This window comes from Odontesthes bonariensis, chromosome 20 (assembly GCF_027942865.1).
Source record: "Odontesthes bonariensis isolate fOdoBon6 chromosome 20, fOdoBon6.hap1, whole genome shotgun sequence".
NCBI classification, from domain to species: Eukaryota; Metazoa; Chordata; class Actinopteri; order Atheriniformes; family Atherinopsidae; genus Odontesthes; species Odontesthes bonariensis.
The window spans coordinates 18,005,645-18,030,313 of NC_134525.1; the positions used below are offsets into that span (position 1 = coordinate 18,005,645).

The window sequence follows — 24,669 nt, forward strand, 5'->3', positions numbered from 1 at the left end:
GTAATGTTTATCAAAACATCTGTCTGCCAGGATCAAGAGTGCCATCTTAAGTTTAAAACAATTCATTTTAATCACTGGCAGAACATTTAAGCAGTCAATCAAAGAGAAAAGAACTTGTTTAAGAGGCGTTTTAAGAGAGGCTGCAGAGAAAAACCTACGAAAATGTGTTAAACTTCTTTTTGTTTTTTTTGTAAAGCTTTTGTAAATTGTTTTGTTTCGTAAAGTAGATGCAGCTTCACCTTAGAAGTCACCCATACAAAAACACACACACCCGGGCTACTTATTACACCAAAGTTATTGCACTATATCATCAGGTACAGATCTCAGAGGTCTGCTGATTTCCCAAATCTTAATCTGGAAGCAGACAGGAGCCAGGAAACAGTGACGTCTCTAGCAAAATAACCCGTAATAACAAAATGCATCTATTCACACAAGGCCTTTATCTGTAACTCTACATAACAGCACTATCTAGACATTTCATACTTGCCTGTCTATCTACAATCTTTTGATTCTGTCTGACTACACAAGTCACAATACAGCATCAGTGTACCCATTCAACTCGCTTCGTTGCAATTAATCTGCCTAGTCCATCTAAGGTGCATATGAACACAGGAGATGATTGCTGGTATTAGGCTGTGTGCCACATATTGGCTAAGTCTGGATTCTTATAAAGATCACAGCAGTCTGCTTGCCTATAGGTAATTGCTTCCAGTAATACCACCGTAACACCAGAGCAATTTGCCTCTCGATTAACGTATCCATCTGCACAGTGGAGACTTTTACAGGCGTCAAATTGGCCGCAGTTACACTTTTACTGGGGGAGGTTCTTTGTACCGACAGGCCGGCGAAACCTTCAGAGGTGAGCCAAACTCTTTCAAGCCGGTACGCTGAGTAACAGATTTAGTGCCGAAGCAACTTTCACCACTAAAATATAGCACACGCTTTCGCCTACCTCCTCCCCTTCATCTTAATGCACCATGATGATACTGCTTTGTTTATGCTGGTTTACACTGTTGCCAAGGCAACTGTTGTGTCTTTAGTTGTTTGGGCAACGATGAAGGAGGCAGTGGAGGTGATTGGAGTGTGTGTGCGTGTGTGTGAGAGGCTGCTGGCATCAAGAAATGCGGCCCCCGTCTGCTGACACTGGCAGTCTGAACACGTGCAGGGATGTACATGTAAGTTAAGTTAATCTACCGCCAGCGTAATGAAATGAGCTGTGTTCTTTACAGTCTTTGCTTTATACTTCTGCAAAACAACTTTCCAAAAGCAATACTGTAGTAATTTTTTCCATTGCACGTATTTCACAGCTGCACCAGTTGTTGCATTGCAGAAACTTTCAAAATATAAAAAACATTCGGACATTCGCTGCATAAATTTGCTGCTGTATTTGAGCTCGTTGTCCCGTTGCATGATCCAATTTGTGATAAAGCTGTGGCTATTAGACAGATAGCCTCATATTTGCGGTTAGAATACTTTGGTTTAGAGGGGAGTTCATGGTGAACACAATGACTGCAAGGTGCTCGGGTCTTGTAGCTGCAAAACAAGCCCACCACCGTGCTTGACAGTAGATACTCTATGAGAGACTTCTCCACTTTGGGCTCGTCTGTCCAAAGGACGTTGTTCCAGAAGTCATGTGGTTGGTTCAGATGGAACTTTGCAATTCCAAGCTGTGCTGCCATGTTCTTTTTAGAGAGAAGACACTATCTCCTCCAACCTTTAAAAAAAATTCAGTCTTTCTCTAATTGTACTGTCATGAACCTTAATTTGACATACTAACTGAGGATTGTAGAATCAGAAGTGTAGCTCTTGGAAGGGTTTTTTCTGGCATTTTTCCTGAGCACTGCATAGTCTGAACCTGGGGGGATTATCTGGGGTGTCCACTCCTGGGAAGATTGACAACTAGAATCTCTTGAATGTTGAATGTTTCTCATTGTGGAATAATGGAGGTTTGGAAATGACCGTATAACCTTTCCTAGACTGATGGGCAGAAACAGTTTCTTCTATAAAATTACTGCTGATGTATTTCCTCCTCTGTATTGTATGAACACACACCTGAATGCTCCAGACCAGCAAACTGCCAAAACTTCAGCTTTTATAGAGGCGCTCACACTTGCTGATGATCACTGAATCAGTGCATTTGATAAGCAGCACCTGGCAGCAACTTACCCTCTCATGGAAGCAGCAAAGGTAGACTTTTTTCACACGTTTTAGTTGTGTTAGGTAAATAATGAAAGGATGTAAGATGTCAGCTGTTGCTTTTAACCTGAGGTTGTATTTACTTCATTTTGACAACTGGCAAGGACGAGAGCATTTTTTTTCATACCGTACGAAAACATTAGAAATGAAAGAGGATGTATTCATTCATCCCATAACTTTTAGAAAGGTTATTTCTGCTTCACCTTAGTTGGTATAAAACAAAACAAGACATAAAATTAGTAGCTCTGTAAAGGGCAACAAAAGGACAACAGTTTAAAGAAAACAATAGATTTAAAATAGCCTCTAGCATTAAAAGGGGCTTATAAATGATCAATAAGGTCTCATCAAGCACATTGTGTAATCCATTTTATCCGAATGCTGGAATTTTTCTTGCAACAAAATGTTTCCCAAGTAAGAATTTTATTATGCAAAATACTTTGTTCCTCAACCACAGACATCCATCTAGTTCAGTAACTGACCTGGGAGGGTAAGGTGGGCAGCGATGTTACAGATCACTTTATGTGAAATTTCAGGCTGGTTGAGAAAGTAAAGATTGTGAAGACGAAAAAAAAAGGGCTAGTGTGTTGTATTGCAGACATTGCTTGATCAAAGAAGATACAGCACTCTCAAACAAAGAAGCCACACACAGCTACTGTAACTCATCCAGCAGTCCCCTTTATCTTGCCCCCATCTTGTCCCTGTCAAATCTTCACTACTACTCTTACATCCTCCTCTCCTGTTTCAGGAATCACGCCAGAGTGGGTTGACTCACTGAAAGGGTCTGCTGGCTAATGCAGGGGGGGTTCTGATGACTGTCATATACTGTTGTTTTACACTGAGAGAAGCTCTGTTACCTTCTGGAAGAATGAAAACGTATATGGGAGACGGACTCCTCCCTCACTGTTGCTTCTTTAAGCCGAGTAAAGGTAGACCAGGATGAAATGAAAGCTTACCATTTCCTTGCAAAATATGTTTTGTCACGAAAGAGGATATTGTTTTTTCCAATGCCAGCATGCGTTTAAATTAAATATGTTTCAAACATATATTTACAAAAGTAGAGCTTGAGAATTCAAAGCATATGTCTCTGAAATGGGATAATTCCACCATGGATGACACAAGCAGTAACTCCGCAGCAGGGAGCCGGCTAACTCATAGCATTAAGTTACCATGAAATAACACTGCAAGTCTAAAAACTGGGCGTTTCTCCCCACACTCTGAACTCAGCTTGTTTCTTGTTTGAGATAAGTATATAACTGCGGTCTCACCACCACCCAGCGAAAGCTAGAATCCTGACATTTTCCATGTATTTACAAGAAGATATGAGTCATATTCATCTTCAATATGGCTTTGACTGGTGAATATTAAGAGCAGATCTAATGAAAAGAACTGGGAAAGCACAGCGCAACACTGTACCTGAGAGCAACTAAAGAATCAATAAGAGTTAGCCCCTGAGCTGACATTGTTCTCTCTTTTCTGGAACAATCTAAGACAAATCAACCTTGAGTCATGTCTTTGGTTTTAGAACTGCATGACATTGGGAAAACCTAGGCTATCACTACTAAAAAAACATTCCAAAGAGATATTATTAGTTTCTCATAAGCTTCTTATTCAAGTACTGGCAATAATACACCCGGCACGGAAAACACTTCTGCTCAATATGAAAATGGTGATTACTCTCTTTGTATCTTTAAAAGCCTGTTTTTATGATACACCTTAACCCCTCAGATAAGTTGAAGTTGATACAAAGCAGGGCAAACTGGTGTGCCTTTCCTGCCTCCTACTGGAAACCTGGCAATATGTTTAGTGCTCACAGTGGCTCAGATCTGCCCTCCCAGAGGAGGATGGCTGATCACAGCGACACCACGGGATCTTTTTACTTCTCACGATCACCATTTCTCTCACACCGCATAGGTTTGGACTTTTGTGAACGGCATGCATAAGCTCAACAAGGAGCCAATTATCAGGTGCGATGAACAAAGACCTGCCCAGTTGATTGTACAGCACACACAAGAAGATGCACATCTGGAGTGAACATATGTTACTTCAGGATTTGTTTCAGCATAGGCCAGAACAAAGACTGAAGCATACCAAACAAAATAAGAGGAGCCATAAAGCCTTTTTTCATCAGATTAAATACAAATGTACTCATCGGACACAATAACTAAACTGTTAACCTGGCTCGGTGCTTGTGAGCGGATTTTTCACACAATTGTAATTAAATATTTCAGCCACTAGATGTCATCCTAAGCAAATACATCAAATATATAGCCTCCAACAATGTGTGGTGTTGGAGAAGTTGGCTTGTTGCACAAGGAGGACGTCCAATTCATCTACTCTCCATACCTGCTTTATCCTATACATAGTGGGTGTTAGAATCTATCCCAGATTACACTTTATAAGGATTTATAAGCTTTGTGAGGCTTTTTTTAAAACTCATAACTTTGCAAACTGCAGCAAGAGGTGCTTTTGATGGGTCATAGAATTTCCAACAGTGTTTTAATCCTGTGATTATTAAGTTTCACCAGTCTGACTTCTGCAGTTCTTCAGGACCCCTTAACCGCTCCAGAAGCACTGCTGAGCAGCTGACCACATGCTTTAACCTTTGTGTGCACAGCAGCAGGGGGAAGAAAAATAAGCATCTCCGCTGAGAGTCAGTGTTTTACCGCAGGCTCATCATCTCTGCCTAAATTCAGCAGTCATCTTCGGTATGCATTTGGTCACAGCCACAAATTTGTGCCAATACCTTCTTCCTCAGTGAAGCCGAGGAATCCTCCTGAGGGTCTTCCATTTCTTTGAGCCACCACATGTTAGTAGCCCCAACTGTAATCAACTCTACAGCAGTGAGGAGGTCAACAAAGAAGCAGCATCTCTGGAGAGCTCCATGAACGGGCCTCGACAGAAAGTCAGGAATGAGCTCGCTGCATTTTTTCCTCTGATTTACAGCCCTGGACTGTAGTGTAAAACCACTGAGGGACTATGCCTGGGTTTTGGAGTTATGATCAAGGAGGGCCATCACAGATCACCAACACCCTGCTTTATTGTTGTATTTATCACCATTATGTACTGCTGTCTTGGGTCATGACTGTGTGAGGCTGATATAAGAGAGGAGACAGTTAGAGCTACAGATAGAACACAACCCATCCAACATTTGTATTTGAGGTATATTTGGATAGTAACTGGGCTCATTGATTGCTCAAGGAGGTTTGATGAAAGATTACACTGGAGCTTGTGTACAATCCTACACGGTGCGTGATTGTCAGCCTCACAACACGTGAGGAAGAGATGTTCACACGAAGTGCAGGAATAAAATGAATTCATTCATAAACTGACTCTCAGCAGCAGACACAGGGCCTAGAATAAAATCAAAGCAAGAAACTCTAAAACACACAATCCCCCAAACATGACTAAAGTAAATGATGTGTGTCAGTGGTGCAGAGGGTTTCATTCCAGGGCATAATGGAGCTAATTTGATATATTCCATTAGCAGTGCTCAATCAAACAATTGGATGTCACTAAACAGTGACAACGCCATAAAAGGACATTTCAAGTAAAAACATCTGAATATTTGTTTCAGCTTCAGTACATGCACCCCGTGGGCACTCTCTGTCGCACATCAATAAAATAGTGTGACCCTCAGGAAGACCCTGGTGCTAACAAGCAGAAAAACCTCAATGCTGCTCTCAAGCGCAGCGAGCGAAAGGCATATGAAGATTGTGTGTCACCACAGAGCAGCAGCTCTAAGGAGACTGCTTGAGAGACACTGAAGCTCTGTAATTGCAGCACATGTTAGACACAAAGGAGAGCATTGTGGGTCGTTATTCCTCAAAGTTATGCTGCTTGACAGCCATCTGCAAGCTAACCTAGAACATTGTTTGTGTAAAAGCTCATGTATTAGCTTTGAGTAGCTATAAACTGTAATTCAAATCTAATCTTGTAGCACCTGATGCAACTAAATATGAACGTGCAGTGTGATTTTAAGCTACTTTACTAAAGAGATCCACCACTGCTGATAAAGATGACAATATCACAGAGACTAAATGGAAGGAACATATAGGAGAGCTTCAAAACATGAAGTATATCAGGCCCCAGATTCAATTTGGCACGAAGCGTTAAATCCTGCGTCTGCACAGACAGCATGACAAGCTCTCAGACCATCCACTGAACGAGGCTGAAACAAGACTTCATCCCAGGTGCACTTTCCACCTCTACCAATCCATCTCAAGTGAGCACAAGGTGGCCTGACTGGCATGAGGGAATGTGAATAATATGTGCTCAAATGCAGAGAAGTACATCAAAGGAGCTACTCTGTGATTCTCAAGCTGTCAGAATGAAAAGGTACGTCTTGCCGGATTATGTAAACAAGGGGAAGCAGCGTCTTATAACAGCCAACGTATGCATACACTTCCTTTACAGGTTTGGACAAATGTAACACTTTCCTTCCATGAAGATGTCCCCAGTGTGTACTGAAGGAAATTCCACTTCTTTTAGGTTAGTGAAGAAGGTGCAATATTTTGAACTGGTGGCATCATAAATGCTGCCAGATTAATCAAATCGAGTTAGGCATATGTTATATATCTGTAGCACTGCAAGCTCCCTGATAAAACATCTAAATTCAAAAGTGAAACTAAATCACAGAGGTACACAGTTGAAAATCCATTTCATTATCTGACTACTACAGAAAGCCACACCTCTTTTTATTTATCTTCCTGCTAAAAAAAAAGAGTCAACACTCATAAATATTTAAAAACAAGGCAGCCTCCCTTACCGTATCATAAAGACACGCACCGTTATACTGAACGGACATGTCATGAAACTACATCATTAAACGAGGTGCCTAAAAAGTGCATGTGTATACTTCTTAAAATGTGTGTGGAGCTTTTACCTCGAGTGCTGCAGCTTCTGCAGGAATTTTGTCAGGAATTTCAATGAAAGTAAACACTCTAAACAGAGGCTTCTATACCTTTTACCCCTTTATATTTATACAGTTTAGGTATCGTTTTCCCCGCAACAATGATGTAGTGATAGGACACACTTTGGCTCGATTCTCTGTATCAAAAGTTAGACAGACGCAGACATCCTCCGTACAACAAAAGCCTGGAAACCCAGCAGTTTCTTAAAAGTCTTTAGCTCGCTCAACGAACTAACTGGAGCTTCTTCAACAGGTGAAAAAGTCATCGGAATGGAAGCAAAGAGAAACGTGCTGAAAATCAACTTTACCAAAAATGTCCAAAACAAACCTTTTTTTTTTTACATTTGTGAATTGATTCTGAATCTTAGAAAACAAGGATTTCAGTTTCTAACATCAATTGATTTTTTTTTTCTCCAACACCTCCTGTGAACATGTTGGATTAAAGTAACAGGAACACTGGGTAACGGTACGACATGTGAGTCGAGTTTATACTGTCTTTTCAGCTTAGAAACAGCATGAGCCAACACTGTATGAGAGTGCACATCTTATTTTAGGAATCTTCCAACCACAAAACAAAACAAAAAAATTTTGATTTCTTTCTTACTTATATTTTGACTCATTTTACCATTGTAGCCTTATGAATTCCAGCTTTTGGTCTGTGATGCTTCTTTTTTTGGTGTTTAAAGAACAGGCGTTTCAGACAAATGACACATGGTTCATGGGCAGCTCAGCTTAGAATCATCTTTGTGTAAGTTTATGTAGTATAAGCTTGTGACATTACCCAGAAGCTCCATGGCATCGTCCTCGTCCTCGATCTCCTCTTCCACAACAGAGGGGGTGGGGCTGTTGACTGAATCAAAGGAGTCTTGAGACAACATGGCCGCCAGGAGCTTCTTGTGATGCTGCTGCTGCTCTTTCAGCCCTTTGCTCTTTGTTTCCATCTTCAGGCTGAGAGGAAACACACAAGATACTGTCATTCAAGAACAAGTTATCACATGGCCACTCGTTTTTAAGAAGTATTTGAAAGAGAAACGTGATCAATGTGATGCAATCATCACCCGTTGGGACATTTTTTCAGTTTTGGAGAAATCCACAAACAAAATTAGGATGATTTATCGTGTTCAGGTTGTTATTTTCCTCATCCTAATGTGCCAGGCGCGTATCTCAGCAGACCACAGCCCGAACAAAATACTGTTATCATCAGCTGAGTGCAGGTGGTATGGGTGGCTACACTCCCTGGTTGTTCAGAGACAAAACACCATGGAGTCTTTTCATGTGTCACGCAGGAAGCGTACACCCTGCTATAAATGGCTGGCAGGCAGAAGATAAGGCGAGGTAATTGCTCTGAGGTGAGCAGCAGAGCAACGGTTGCACCGCCGACCACAAACCATTAGGAGTTTAGAGGATGTTAGTTTGAAAAGTGAACCTGAGCTCAGGTTTTATGAGCAGGGAGTTGTTGAAAACATCCTTTGTAGCTCTTAGTCCTCACAACCACCAACAATCAGATCCAAACTGACATGACTGAGAACAAGAAAGCTGCCAGAAATTAAACTAAAGATGAAAATAAGAAAAAATCTGAATCACTCATTTCCTGTATTTCCGTATAGTCACATGAGTCATTAAACAGGAGTACTGTTTTGTTTACATTTAATTCACATGTTGTGTTCTAACCCCCACTATTTATTGTATCATAAAGGCCTATGTTAACATCTCTCCACACGGTCATTTGTAATCATTAGTTGCGGTTTGCCGTCCTGATAGGACGCAGCTGTGGAAATGTTCCGTTCTCTGCAGCAGCGACAGCACAATGAGGCTTCGCTTTTCAGGCTGTTTTAATTAAAAACAACAAATGTCAACATGGAAACAGAGACGCTTCTCTCCACATTCTCTCTGCCAAAAGTTTTCTCCGGTAAAAATTGTCTTGTTTCTCTGACAAACTCAGAAAAGGCCACGTTTCTACGCGCTGAAAAACAGATGAAAGCTGTTACTGAAGAAATTCATTTTCGTATCTCTCAAGCTGAGGGTGTGGGTCGTAGGGGTGGGAGAGAATTTATTTGATACTAATCTCAGTTTAATGATTTCTATTTACAGCTAATAGGGAAGGGTCAAAAGATGACTGATATTCCATCACACCCTCTGTGTGGTGTGTGTGTTAATTACATTGATTAGTTTGATTGCGCATATGAGCCATTTTTCACGGCCGTTTTTTTTTAACTCTCTGCTCTTACTTCCCAGTTGCTTTTAGAATAGATTTTAAAATTTTATTGTTTGTTTTTAAAGCTCTTAATGGCTTAGCCCCTCAATATTTGGCCGAGCTCCTCCATATCCACTCTCCCGCCAGATCACTGAGATCCTCGAATCGGTTCCTACTGGTCCCCCCCAAAACAAAACTCAAAACCAAAGGTGACCGAGCCTTTGTGGCAGCGGTCCCTCGGCTCTGGAATAACCTTCCCTGGCACATTCGATCTGTAGGATCTTTTGAGGCTTTTAAATCCTCCTTAAAAACCCACTTTTTCTCCCTGGCTTTTAATCATTTTTAAGTAGACTCTTGGCTGATAACCTTGATTTGTTTTATATCTTTATTTTATTTATTTTAAAGTATTTTATTTTAACTTATTTTATTCTATTTTATTGCACTGTGTTTTAGTCTATTGATTTTAACTGCTTGGAACGGTTGCATTATTCACTTTTACCTTTAAAGCAGCTTTTATCCTGTACAGCACTTTGGTCAACCTCGGTTGTTTTTTAAATGTGCTCTATAAATAAAGTTTGAGTTGAGTTACTCTTTGTGATTGCAAATATTCCCTTTGGACCTCAATATACAAATACATATATATTTTTATGTGTGTGTGTGTGTGTGTGTGTGTGTGTGTGTGTGTGTGTGTGTGTGTGTGTGTGTGTGTGTGTGTGTGTGTGTGCGTGTGTGTGCGTGTGTGTGCGTGTGTGTGCGTGTGTGTGTATTTGACAGCTCTGATCAGCTCAGATGTCACAACAAGTTTTGATGAGATAAGACTTTCAGCCGAGGTGAAGCCTAATCATTGTCCCAAAGATTGTGGAAAAGTCAATCATGCCTCCTTTCACCTCGGCTGGATTATTGTAAATCCTCGTATGCGGGTGCAGAGCGGTCATCTCTTTCTCGTCTGCAGCCTCTCGTCTTTTAACAGGAACAAGTATAACAAATATCACACTGGCTTCCCGTTCATTATAGGATAGATTTCAAGATTTGATTGAGGGTTTTTTAAGGCTCTAAATGGGTTGGACCCAGCCTGTCTCGACAAACTTTTCCATTTGTGTGCGTCGTGCATCGTTACCGTTAACATTAAGGTTGACCGATTAGATGCTCTTGGATATTCCAAGATGGAAACACAAAAATAGAGTTGATCGTTTCTTTACAGTGGCCACTCCTAAACTGGAATTTACCGATTCACATCAAAACATTTAATAAAAGTTTGTTTTATTTGAAGGTTATGGAAGTATATTACTACTTTTAGTCTTTTCTATCTATTCTATTGATTTTCTCCCTATTGTGTTTGGGATGTTATGGGATGTTACTTCATGCTGCTCTTGATTTTTGTCGTTCAACACTGTTGTACAACTCGTGTCTTTTCTAAGTGCTTTGGGAATGAAACTGACAACAGCACTGACCACCAAATAAAAACAGGTGTAGGCCACAGAGCAGGCTTTCGCAGGATCTTTGTTTATAACTATCTATAACCATGGATACAGCTGGTGATAAAGGAAACAACGTAAAGACATTTTATGAAGATAGAAGAGCAGTTTGTTTTACTATCAGGCATTGAATGAGAAGGTCTCAAAATAAAACATTCACTTGAACCTTGATTTCCCAAGAGCCTCTTTAATTAATCCCTCATAATGCATAGGGAGAATTGGCACCGCCTCTCGTCTCCGCTCCTGATAATCAGTGATGGTGGGCTTTAATGAGCAATCAGAGCAACGTGTTTGTAAATGAAAACAAGCAAACACACAAAAATAGAAAGAGGGAGATTTAGCTTACTTGGCAAAGAAGTCATACACATAAGGAAAAAAATAATTCTAAGAGTTCCAAGTGTACAAGCACCAGTGGGGATAGCCCATTAAAGGCTGAGAAGGGATTTCAAGACAGGGCTTTACTGGTTTTTAGATCAGATGGTTCATTTCTAGCCTCTCTAACATAAATCATAAACCTATCCGGAGGATCTTAAACTCCAACCTCATGACCAGACACAACAACTAAAACAATACATTTATCTATGTTATGTCATTTAGCTATTTTTGGCATTTGGTTTGGTCGGTCCCGAAAACAGCTCGGAAGAGATGAAGGTGTGAGTCAAACACTTGCGAGCGCAAATGTAGGTTCCCAGCAAAAGCATCAAGCAGTGCAAGAAATTATCCGTCCGATGAGCCCCTAAATAAACGAGAGAAGAAGCCCATCCAAAACACACAGCAGCACGAGTCTCTCACACTCATAAGCTGGAACACAACATCTCATCTACACACACACACACACACAGAGTGGAGTGCATCAGTGAGCCCACACACACACACACACACACACACCTCTGTCTCCCAGCTCAGGTTTCTAAGTGATTTCTACCTTTAATCCAACTTTACAGTAATCTAATGAGATTAAAAGTGCGTGTGTCAGCTGAGGCCTGCACAAGATTTATGGTTTTATATCCCGTCCTCGTTTAATTAGTCACATCGGCGGCAGAACTGCATGAGACACACACACTTATGCTGACGTATATACATATACATAAAAGTTCACACAGCTTCATTAATAAGTCATTAGTACAATGCTCTGACTTCCATTCATTTTGAACAGCCTCACCTAACCCAAACATTAACCACAACTAATTTAAATCTACCACGAACCTGAATAACCACCTAAATAAGCCTGACCATAACCAAAGAAATGACATAATCAAATCAAAATCAAATCCAATTTATTTATATAGCACATTTCATGTACAAACAATTCAAAGTGCTTTACATAAAATAATATAAAATAATGCCACAATAGGATGAGACTATGGTCCAAATGAGGACTCCCGGTCCCAACAAGCTGTTGTTAGTATTAGAAAAGGTCCAAAGGGGGTAACAAGATAAGTATACACACACACATAAGTTTACCAACATGTGCCAGGGAAGTCTGAGAGGAATAAAGTTATCTGCATCTTGAAAAGTTCTTAAAACATGAACATATAAAAGAGAAAAAAGACAAAGACAAATGATTTAACAGCTCATCGCGAAATCGGGTTATACTGACAACGAGAGGCCATTTTTTTAAACAACAGGGACAAAATTTCTTTGGCCTTGAGCATGCAGAAATGAGGTTAGCTTTAATTCGAAACTAGGCTGAGGCAGTATCATGGCAGAATGTTTGATCACTCCTTTGAAATGGGATTATCAAACCCATTCAGATGGGCATTCCTCAGGCAGCTCCAGTTAGAAGTCTAGAGCCGACAATAGCTTTGGGAACTTTCTGAAGTTTTCAACTTCTTCTTCATTAAATGATTCACTTGCTCACACACACACACACACACACACACACACGACTCAAGTAAATCTAGCTACTGACCTCCGAGCCGGGCTGTTGTCTCCGCTCCAGCACACTTCAGTTTTGGTCCGAGGAACAGGCGGGTGCAGCATCTCAGCAGCCAGCGGGTCGGCGTCATCTTCTTCACGACCGACCCACTCCCCCACCACCCGAGGGCGCATAACCGAGTTGTATCCCCCAAAGTTCTAAAAAAAAAAGGGGGGATATGAAATTAGAGCCAAAGCATCTGTAAAGATGGGGCAGACAGACAAGCCGTGATGCAAACCTAAATGACAAAAAGCACAGGTGGAGGTGAGCGGAGTCAGAGAACTGCTGGGAATGTCATCACAACACCTCTTATTCAAAAAGAATATGGAAAAACGTAAGTCTGAAACGAAAACTGCATTCCTCATAACAACGGAGCTTTGAAACATTGCCGGGACACATTTGCACCTGGCTCAATACAAAAGGCAAATGTTTCAAATTCTGCCACATCTGCACGTTTAGAGCGGGTTTACATTTTCTGTCCCCCAGAACAAAAAGGATACTGTCTGGACATGTGCTGCTTTACTAAGCAAAAATAAAGTCTCTGTCAAAACAGCAGAATCCGCTCCAAATAGTTCTGCGCATCCCCAGCCAGGGCAGCTGCTGCCACTATTGTGGCGGGAAGGAATTGAAACCTGATGAAGACAAAGACTCTGTTGCGACAGTGTTATTGGGGTGAGACGCACTGTGAAGCGCCAAGAGGAGATGGAGGACAGGCTCACTGAAGTACTACTCCCATCAGATAGCACTTAACCAAGTTATGAAACTTTTAGATTATATTTGATGTAGCATGAGAAATTCTGACAGGACAGGACGGTTTCCTTGCAAATGAAACGCCATTATACGTAAATGACTTTCAGATTCCGAGACATTTAATATGTACATACCTGGTCGAGCTCATCAGAGATGGCAATGCCTGCAGAGAAGGGAAAATGTTTTTTCAGTGCCACAAAGAAGTCAAGCAGGTCAAAGTCTGAGCCTCAACAGCCCAGATTCACTGTGTCAGTTACAGAAAGTATGGAGACATTCATTTTGACTAAAGCCTAGTTTACGATAAGTCGACTTTATTATTATTTTCTACCAATTTTTAATTGAGGAAAAAGATACTATGTTACATATCTGTGTTTGACAGTAGAAATCAATTCCTGCAACTAACATTCTCAGAAACCAGAAACTTTAGCTGATAAGAAGGGATCCAGGTTTCCTCTGTGACCTTGGAGACACCTTTGTCCTGGAGGGATCTTTGCTCATGGGCCACTTTTGAGGAATTAGGAGTTACAATGGTCTTGAATTACCTCAACTACACAATCGTGGATGGTTTTGTAACCTTTTCCAGCTCAATGGGCATCAAAAACTCTTTTTCTGAAGCTATTACACATCTTTTTTGTTTGGGTAATGATACACTTCGAACAAATGTGCTGTGAAGATCAGACTTTAACAGATCCCTATTATCTAAATAAAACAGGGCACCCACTCATGCCTGGTTGTCATCCCAATGATTGAAAACACCGGACTCTAATTACATTTTTGTCTCATTAGTTTAATTCGGTTGTCTAGATCTAATTTCAGAACTCTACAGACTCAGCTCAGCATTTTTGCCATTGTCAGCTTCGTCTTTGGAAACAGCGTTACGAACAAGAAGAGAATGTGACAGAGACAGAGACAGTGGAAACTGCACACGTCTATTTCATGCTAGCAGTAGTTTGTAGTAAATTGGGAATCACAACCCCCAAGGAACCATTATTTATAAAACAGCTATCATTCTTTATTGATTAAAACATGAAACTATCAGTTGAGACCATGAACTCATTAGGAGAGTATTTACAGAGGTCACAGTTCAAGGCAAGGGGCCATGTTTCTCTCAAACACGTCCTCCCAATTGGGCTTTTGAAACAATAAGCCTCGCCCCCTATTGGAGATTAGAATAAAATGCACTCTACTGAGGTCAGCCACTCACTGCGTGACAGGCTCTCCAGGGCCTTGCCAAGCTTCTTGCTCTCCTGCAGAATGTGGTTGAGCTCATCAAAGTCCCGGCTCTCCCTCCAGTCCCAGGAATGGCACTCGATTGACCGCGGCACTGGTCATCACAAACACAAACAATTCATGTCAGAACTTCTGAAAGTGCCACGGACCAACTGTGTGAATACGTCCTAAAAGAGAGGACAAAAACTGATCACATAAAAGGACTTCAAGGTAACGAGAAAGAAAACACCCTCATTGTAAAGTAAACCGTAAACGGCACAGCTTGTAGCACTATTTGTCGGACGGTGAATTTGTGATTCACCGTAGGATGCAGTGAAATGGAGCCCTGGCAGAAAAGTCTTTTGCATCCAGAGAGACAGAGTTGACTGGTCTGAAGCCAGGGGACAGTGTCCACCAGTCTCTTTGATTACCAAAACAACTAAAACAGGGGCAGGAAATGACCCACATAGTGTACCGACATCCTGCCAGTGTCCTCTCACTGCATCCCTCAGCCTCTAAGATGATGGTTAATTCATAGACTATGGGATTTTTGCACTATTTATAAAGACAAAGAGCAACAGTCTTGTACATGAGGGAGATTACTTGAGTTCATCCATATCTGACACCCTTATGCTGAAACACAGTTGAATTTGAATCAGTGTGAAAAAACAGTGGATTGTGTAGAGATGCCAAACACGTACTGGTTGTCTGTAGGCCACTCCTCGCTGCCTGAACAGACACTGAGTACTAAAGAAAAACATAAGGGATGTTAGAATAAGTGTATGCATGTGGAAATGAAACCTATATATCTGCTGACAGGTGCAGGAAGTAAGCATCACCTTTCAGTTTACTCACACAGACACATATTAAGTGGATAGGGAATATTTGACTGCACTGCTGCTACAGTGCGCCTTCCCCTACACTTGTTTACCCTGACTAAGCTGCTTGGTGTTATAACAACCGCAAACACACAGCAAATGTCTCTGCCAAAAAAAAAAATTGGGTTTTTTTTTTTTAATTAATTCTTTCAAGAAAAGGCCTTTCTGTCGTCCGCTTGCCTCTGAGTGTTGTATTGCATTGGAAAAAAGACCATGCCATATCTTAAGAGCTTAGAAAAATAGAGGTTAAGAATTAATTTCCCAGCAGATCCGCCAATTAAAAGCATCTGTCAAGTAGAGGTAAGGCTAAAGCCGATTAATCCTTTGCCAAACTTTGCACCCGATTTGCACCTTTGTGTATCCTTGGTACTCCTGTGATGGTTGTTGGTTCCTTTTCCGCTACACTGCACAATAATGCTGAGAAGCACTTCTTTTGATCTCAATCTTCCATGAGCTCTGCGAGCCAAAACACTTATGTGTGTATTTTTAATGTAATCTGTGTTTGGGTCTAGCTTTGAAGACGTCTCGCTCTCGGAGGGGACAACAGGAAGGCTGGTACAGCTCCAAAGTTAAGTACACCTCGATGCGCTTCTTGGTTCGCCCTCTCGATTGTTGTCTTTTTTTCACTTCACGCACCCATCTCCACACCAGTTTCCTCTCGATTGTGTGCAATGCTTCAACCACAGCCTAAAATAGACTTGATCTGGCAGTGACAGAGCACAGTGTTAAATTATTGAAACACTCTGCGGCTCCGCTTCCTCCGCTTCCTCCCCATTTGACCCACCTCGACTGCCTCCAGCCTCATACTTCATTCCAACATTACAGCAATGGTCATTTATTTCAAAACTAAACTAGACATTTCTTAATCTCTCCATCAATTCTTTGCAAGAAGTTTGTGAATAATTCACCGGGTTGTATGAAAAGTCTTCACTTTATAATGAACTAATCTGCAGGGTTATGAGAGGCTGGAAGGAGGATACCAGACTATACACTGTGACTAACTTTAATTAGATATAATTATATCCAATTAAAAATTGAGATTAAAGTCAATGGAGCATGTAATTGGGGAAACAACTGGTACAAACTGCGCAGCTTCATAGTCTAACTTGGATTGAGTGAGTATGTGTGTCTCTGTGGGATCAAGACAAATGTGAAACAGTCAGAAAGAAGGAAAGTGATAAAAAAAAAAAAAAACAATAACCGCACAGAGGTTAAACTCACAGGACTTGGACTCCGGTGAAGGTGGGGAGATACTTGAAACAGCCAGGTCGCTCTTTGATTTCTTTGGTTTCTTTGGGTGAATTTGCCATGGCTTCTCAAAGTTGCTGTACTCCCTTCGAGTGTGTTTGCTTTCTGTCAGGAGAGACAGTCACAGTGCATGCTCAGAATCCAAAGTGTCCGAGGTATAAATGCAGTTTAATGTAAAAGCTTTGCTGTTTTTGATGCAGCCTAAGAGCCATTTTTCTAACATATGCTGAGCTTATTGCAGAGAGGGATATGTTCAAAGGCAATTCTTATTCTTTGTGAGTATTTGGAGTGTATATGGAAAGTTTCCAGACTCTGTTTTCCACACTATGAGGTTATGTTTTGTCTTATCCTTAAACTGTATATTTTTCTAACAAATCCGCATTTACATAAATACAGAGACCCTCAACTCAGTGTGTCCTTTTACGCATCACTCCTTCAGATGTTTCACCCATCCTTCTCAGCAGAATGGGGAGTGTCAGTGCACAACTGTTTTGAAGCCTCTCCAGCGATGCAATTCAGGGTTTATGTCTGAAAACTTTCCACTGTACGTCATGTCACTGTATGCCAGTGTGTGTGTTGACCAACCTGGGGAGCTCTGTGCCCACAGAGCTGCTGAGCCAGAGAGAGCTCTGTGCAGCTTGCCAGGGCTGTCTTGCTTGGTCTGCAGGTGATCAATGAGAAAAGGGATTGGATGGTCTGGAGTCTCAGTTATCAATTTGGTCATCAACTCCTACAGAAGCAGAGTAAAGCAGAGAACCATTAGACGAAAGAGACCTTATAAAAGAAATGAGCCAAGCCAGGGGAATTTCCACCAGTTTCCACCATGCTGATTCAGAGAAATGCAAACCTTGCAAGCATTACCGGGTTTGTTTTGTAGCTGAATTCGCTATCAACCTGGCAAAACTAGTGACATATTCCCCTCGTCTCCTTCTCAGATTCATTAAATTTCTAGGCTCAGAGTCAATATCCTTAAAAGCAATAAGTCAGCGTAAACAGGATAATGGTTCATCCCGATGGATGGCAGCGTTTCCCTTCTGTGTCAATTAATATGTCAGCAAGCTTGTTCAAATTCAGATGTCAACGCACAACTGTGAACAATTCAACAAAAACTGCAGCACCTGGTTATTCAGTGGTGCTCTGGAGCTTTGTTTTAAGAGAGAAGCATCTCGTAATTTTTCAGGGGTCACTGGTCATCTCCACAACAAGAACCTCTGATTTCACTTGGGGGATAATTTAATTCTGTGGAGATGAGAATCTGTAATACTTGCAGAAGACAGGTTGACAGGTTGATTACCTAACCATTTGGACCGGTAGGATAAAAGCAACCACTGAGAGGAAAAGAGAAAAAGTTTTGGAGGTTAGAAAGGAATTAAAGCACACGGGGAGTCACAGTGGCAGGTGCTGAGGGTAGAGGCCGTCTCTCACTCTGCATGCTAATTCATTCTAAATCCATCAAATGCATGATGGGAATTAAGCACCAAATGGACGATCATGTCACAACCAATCATATCCTACATAGGTACTGTACCTACTCATATGCACAGGTTCGCGCAAATCAACCTAGACACTACTATAAAGACACGGGGTACAATGTATGTATAGAACAATGTGAAAAGAGTTTTTTCTTCTCTCCTTCCTTTTTTCAGACTACAAACAACAAAATTGTTGTTTTACAGCAGTTTTATAGGAAATATCTGCCCCCTCTTAGCACTTAAAGGTGAAGGTAAATGAGCATATGTCACGCGGGAGTAGTTGTGTGCACTGGTATATGAGAATGAACTCTGTTTGACCAGTTGAAGCCAGTCAGAGCAGCTGAGGCTGACTGCTGCAATGAAGCAAAGAAGCCATTAGTTGGCTGCAGTGAATTGGCAGTAATGTATGGCTAGAATGAGCATGTGTGTGCAAGTATTTGTGACCGTGTGTCAAGCACATACTGTATACTAAAAATAATTATGTAGCTATATGCTTGGGTTTGCTGGTACGCATTCACCCTTGTGTACATGTATCTGCTAATGTGTGTGTTTCAGTGGGTGGGGAGGGATAAGGGGAGACGGTCTGAGTGTGTGTATTATAGCTGGCTAGCCTTGGCTGTGCTACGTGTGCTCAGAAAGCTAATCAGGTAATTGTTCACGGGGACATTCCTGCCCAGCCCCTGCAGTTCTGGCAGCAAACAGTATGTGAATGGACAAACAGGAGCGTGCTGATGTGTTTTCCAAAACCCTAACTGAAGGTCTCCTGTAAGATTGGAGGGAGCATTCTCCCATGCCCAAAAGAGATTAAGTGATCTGCAAGCCCTTCAGATAAAGACACTAATGTGAATGATAAAAGTGCATTGTAAAGCACATCCAGTAAGTTCAGTGAAAGGCCACTCCTTACAGCTGCAGTGGATTTCAATCCACTAATGATGCTACTGTGTAAAAGCTGTAATTATTGCTCAGTAGCTCCTGTGGGTAATTTAGCTAACCTATCAGTAGGAGGTCTATAAATGAAGGTTGTAATTTGGTTGATTATACAGGAAGAAAACCAGGAGAAGTCTGTTAAACACCCCAGGGTTTCTAAGTCTTAATGTTTTTTCAAGGGAATTTTGTGCAGCTTTTTTAACGGAGGACTGCCAAGTGGTAATCTTCACATTTTCTAAGGCGATGCTGTGTACACAGATGATTTGCATGCATGAAGTAAACAACAGTGAGCTGCAAAGACAGACGGGTGGGTCCAGAGGATTGCTAGAAAATGGCAGCACATGTGGATACATCTGCATTCGCCCGAAAAGCGTGTGCCAACATTTTTCTCTTTAGTGAATATCTTAGTGTTCTGCTTCCAGCATGACATACGTTTCACAATCTATTGGTGAAATATTCCATATTATAAGAAGCCCATCACAACAAATGTGTATATATTAAACTGCTCACATTTACAGCACAGAGAGGTAACCACATCGCACTTTCACTTTCCATGCTAATTAGGAGCTTTATATAACTTGACTTCTTTGACTGGTGATCATAGAAAGCTGTAGGCTCAAATTTGGGTCAATATTTCTACATGCTGCGCTTTGGAGCACATCAGCAGAACAACATTCTTGGAGTGTGATCGTAGAGAGAGATGGGTGGAGAGTTTCAGTCTCTGCATCCACCAGCAGCCTATTAGCACGCCCACAGGTGACGTGAGGCACAAAGACATATAGTCCATATCTGTGCAGATCTGATGCTGGAGGAGATATCTGTGTGCCTCGGGCGGTTTAGTTTGGTCACGGTAATTGACAAGCTGTCAGGCAGCCAAGAAGCAAACTGCGTCCTTGGAAGCTTGCAAGGACTCCCTCCGGGAACAATGACAGTCATGATACTCTCACTGATACTCCCTACTGCCATGCAACTTAGCAAACCCCCAAAATGGAAAGTGGAAACACGTGAAGGAGAGGAGCTCAAACAGGGAAAGTTCTGAAGGTCAGAACTGGGTGGCGGACAAAGGCAGAGGTAGACAATTTAAAGGAAAAAGGTTGAAGGGAGGAGATAACCCTAAAATAAGTGCTGAGGGAAAAAAAAACACATCTCGAGTTTCAGTACTGGTGGAGAGCCCCTCTGCTCCAGTGTTCTTTGCATATCTCCTACCTTCAAGAACCTGGATACTTAACCTATGTGTGCAAATAAAATAGATTTTCAAGAGTAGATTGAAACAACAAACTCCTGCAGATCTGATGCAGGTCCTCGCCTTTATCCTTCTTCTGCTTTTGGTAGATTTCTAAAGGAAAGTCTGAGCTATAAATGTTTGGATGTGAGGAGACATTTTTAAGCATATATCCATCCACATCCACAAAGTATATCTACTAAGATCTGTACATATATATGTATGAGAATAGACAGAAAAAGTTTAGGAACAATACTATGCATTTCAACAGTATCTTCAACTTTGTAGGATAAAATCATTCGGTCACCTGCAGCATATTTTGAACTTCGAGTAGCACACAATCTCTAAAGTTGTGGCTGTTATCATCAATATAATCTACAATTGTCCTAGACTAAAAGAGAAAGAAAAAGAGAAACATTAATGCAGCAACAGATCATCCCAGGAGGACTCCTTGTTGCCTATACCTGAGGCCACCACCTGCCTTGTTTCTCCTTCAGGAATTTATGGGAATACAAAGTAATTTCCCAAGTTAGGGTGACGTCTGTGTATCTGTCTGACTTGTCTCACACACAAAGAAATCATTAAAAGAGAACGTTGGAATGCACCAACTGAAGTAAAGATGAGAAGGGAGAGATGGAGAGAGATGCCACTGGAAAAGATCCAGACCTTGAGTAAACAAGCAGACACGAGCAGGAGAGATCATGCGGAAGAGGAGAGCGTGGGAGAGGCAATGTCACCTGACCGGGCTGGCACTACCAGTTAATACTCAGAAGGGATGCTTTTATCTTCTTCGCTGCATCTGCCACTCGTGTGCTTTCTTCCTTTTTCATCCCTATTTCCATATTTTGCAGCACAGATGGCCATAGTAGTTCATCATTTTGTATTAAAAAATGGGGGATTTGCTGATTATCAGTGAATCAGTGAATGGGTTGACAGAAAATGCGTCAACCACAGTTTGGTCAATTCAAGTAAAAATGTTTTATATACTGTGGTTTTACCAAACTAAAACCCGAGTGTGGATAAAATCTAGAAAAGGAAAAACAAAGTACAGCACTCCTCTGGCAGAAGTCCCTCTTTACTACTAGTCCTAGGCCCCACCCACCAGAAGAGCACATGAATATGCACATGCTTCTAATACCGAAAAATGAAATCCTTTTAACTGAATTCAAACCCATCTCTTGCGAGTGAGCGGTCCTCTGTTGAATCCATTCATGAGGCGTTGTTGCCCTTTAGGCACTTCCTCGGCGCCACCATCTTGTTGCAGTTGTCCCCATCGAGGACACAGCGTGTTCATCCGCTCAGAAAGAAAGGGCTGCACCCAGCATCTTTTTTTCTGTGAACACTGCTTTTTTGTGTGTATGTGTGTGTGTGTGTGTGTGTGTGTGTGTGGCCTCTGCAAGCTCTTCCGACAGAAAGATCACTGAATTCTTCAGGAAAAGCGCTGGTGTCGCCACTTTTCAGGCAACCAGTCGTATGACCACAACTTGTCACCCCGGTAACAGCGAAAAATAGTGAGTGGACAAGCTGTTCTGGTACTGACACAAACTGTCCTGGCAAAGACAGAAAAGCTGATGTGACATGGCACATCAGCTGGACATTTTAAACATTATGTGTGAGCGTTGGGCTTCTTTTTTAAAAAAAAATTTATCTCTATACACAATGATGGAAGCTTGTTGTTCAGGAGTTTTTTTCTTTTTTTGGATGACGATGGGACAAAGCTTTCACAAGACCCTTGCCAGCATTTTTCTGACAGGGGAAAACAAAACAAATGTTATTTGAAAGGACTTGTCATTAGAAAAACTCTCCTATCAGCAAGTAACATTTTCAAAATCCAACAAATAACTAAACAGGCAAAGTCTATTTTCCTCTCATACCACTTTATTCGTAGAATGCAAAAAGACTGACATTGTTGTTCAATGCCAAAGATGGCATCTCAACCCAGGGTTAAGTGTATTCATTAGCTGAATTTTCATCTAGTTTGTATCTTACTTACGTACACAGTTCTGTGCGGAAGCCATGAGCCACTCTTAATTTCTCTTTTATTTTGCTTACAAGGAGCCAGACTTTCTTGAAATATTTGAAAGTGTTCAGCAACAGTTCTCCAGGCCGTCAGAAGGTGTTTCAAACTTTTTGTTGGACAATGACTTTTTGTTAAGCAGGTTAACTTCTGACCTATGAATCAAAAGGAGCCCCAATGTCAGGGGATGAAATAAAAGAGTTGTGTTGTGTCTACAAATCGTTCCCAGTTTTTTAATTGTACTAATGAAAAATACCAAGGATAACGCAGATTTACAAACATATAGTATATTATATATACAAATAGTATCTTTGCACCAGCAAAGTGGATTCTCAGAGAGCCATTCGCTGAAAACTGTAATCTCTGCATTGTGTGGAGTGTGTCCTTAAAAAATGTGATTAAATTTAACAATAAACTATCTGCAGCAGATGAAGTGTATTACAAGTGATGTTCTTAAGAAATAGGAATTAAATCTGCAAAGACCGGACACAGGACCTGACAGATGCATCTGGACCTTCAGTTGATCCATCTACTGTTGGCTGATGCCTCATCAGAAATGGTCTCCGTGGAAGTTCTTAAGGAAGGGAAACAGGGAGAAAAGGCTGAGCTATACCAAATGACACAAGAAGTGGACTGAAAATCAGTGGCAACAGGTCTGATGGAGGGATGAATCCTCCCCAGAGCCCGGACCTCAACATTATTTAAGCAGTGTGGGATCATCTTGACAGAGAACGGAACAAAAGGCAGCCGACATCCAAAGAAGAGCTTTGGGATGTCCTTCAAGAAGTCTGGAAAACTATTCCTGAAGACTGCTTAAAGAAATGACAAGAGGGGGTTCAGGCTGTGTTGAAGATTAATACTCATACCAAATATTGACTCTCAAGATTGTTGGAATTGTACAAACTCTGTTTTTACCTTATATTCTGTCATTTAATTTACGTTTGCACATGTTTTAATTTTAAATTGCAGCTCCTATTTGATGTTTTCCTGGACTAATAAAGAGTGGCTCAAGACTTTAGCACAGTAATGTAAATATTGTATGTTAGATGTGTTTAGTACTGTGGTATCTGTACGATTTCCATCTCCCCTATAGCAAAATGATTCATGGATATTTAGTCATAATGCAAAGACCCACGTCTGGTGAGAACGAAACAGAACACGTCACCACAAACAACTCATATCCCTGTCAATCACGGTGGTGGAAGGCTAATGATTTGGGCTTCTTTTGCAGCCACAGGACTTGGGCACCTTGCAGTCATTGAATCAACCATGAACTTCTTTGTATGCCAATATATTCTAGAGTCAAAAGTGAGGCCATCTTTCTGATCCGTTAAGCCTGGGCCATGCGACAGGACAATGATCCCAAACACAGCAGAAAATCTACAACAGCATGTCCGAAAAAGAAAAGAATCAAGGTGTTGTAATGACCCAGTCAAAGTCCAGACCTCAACCTGATTCAAATGTTGAGGCACATCCTTTAAAGAGCTGTGCACAAATAAATGGCTGCAAACCTCGAGGAACTGAAACAACATTAAAACGAAGAGTGGGACAAAATTATTTCATAATAATGTGGGAGACTGAAACATCATACAGAAAACTATTACTTCCAAGTTATTGCTGCTCAAGGTTGTTCCACCAGCTTTTGAATCATGCGGCATACTTAGATTTTCACATACTACTTCTGTATTTTGGCTTAGTTTTTTTTAGATATATAATGACACGATTTAATACACTGTATGTTGTTTAAGGACCTGGTGACATTATGTTCTGACACGTAAAACCTGAGAATTGGAAGAGGGCGTACTTACTTTGTCAGATGGCTTTACATTAAGTTGAGGTATATATATATATCTATATCTATATGTATAGATATGTGTGTGTATTAGGTACTTCTTTAAGGCAAAACAATTGTGAACTTGTGCTTTAGATCCAAGATGTCTGTATGCATGTCAAAAATACATCCTGAATCCATAGACCCACATTAATCCCACTTTGGACAAATATACAGACACATATAGTCATTAGTCACCAACTGAACAAATAGAGGGTAACTGTCAAGGCTTTGTGTATAACATGATCAGCTCTCCCACGCCACCAGCATGACTATCGGTTACACACGAGCAGTCAGCCATCAGAATCCTTGGGCTTTAAGTGGACATGATAACTTGATTAGCATGCACTGAAGCCACTGTACACGCCTCGACTCTCTTACTGTTTCCCGCACGTCCACGTCCACAAACGCAGTCTCTGCCCC

General features: G+C 41.2%; 1 protein-coding gene across 1 annotated transcript in view; it reads right to left on the minus strand.

Annotated features, from left to right (window-relative positions):
• Positions 1-24,669, minus strand: part of c20h8orf34 (chromosome 20 C8orf34 homolog) — a 68,515-nt gene that overhangs the window by 34,400 nt on the left and 9,446 nt on the right. Inside the window, exons 2-7 of the mRNA XM_075452291.1 lie at positions 17,363-17,507; positions 16,751-16,882; positions 14,647-14,766; positions 13,577-13,605; positions 12,687-12,850; positions 7,887-8,053 (exon numbers count right to left, since the gene is read on the minus strand). Of these exons, the coding sequence (XP_075308406.1) occupies positions 7,887-8,053; positions 12,687-12,850; positions 13,577-13,605; positions 14,647-14,766; positions 16,751-16,882; positions 17,363-17,507 (757 nt within the window). The remainder of the gene's footprint in view (positions 1-7,886; positions 8,054-12,686; positions 12,851-13,576; positions 13,606-14,646; positions 14,767-16,750; positions 16,883-17,362; positions 17,508-24,669) is intronic.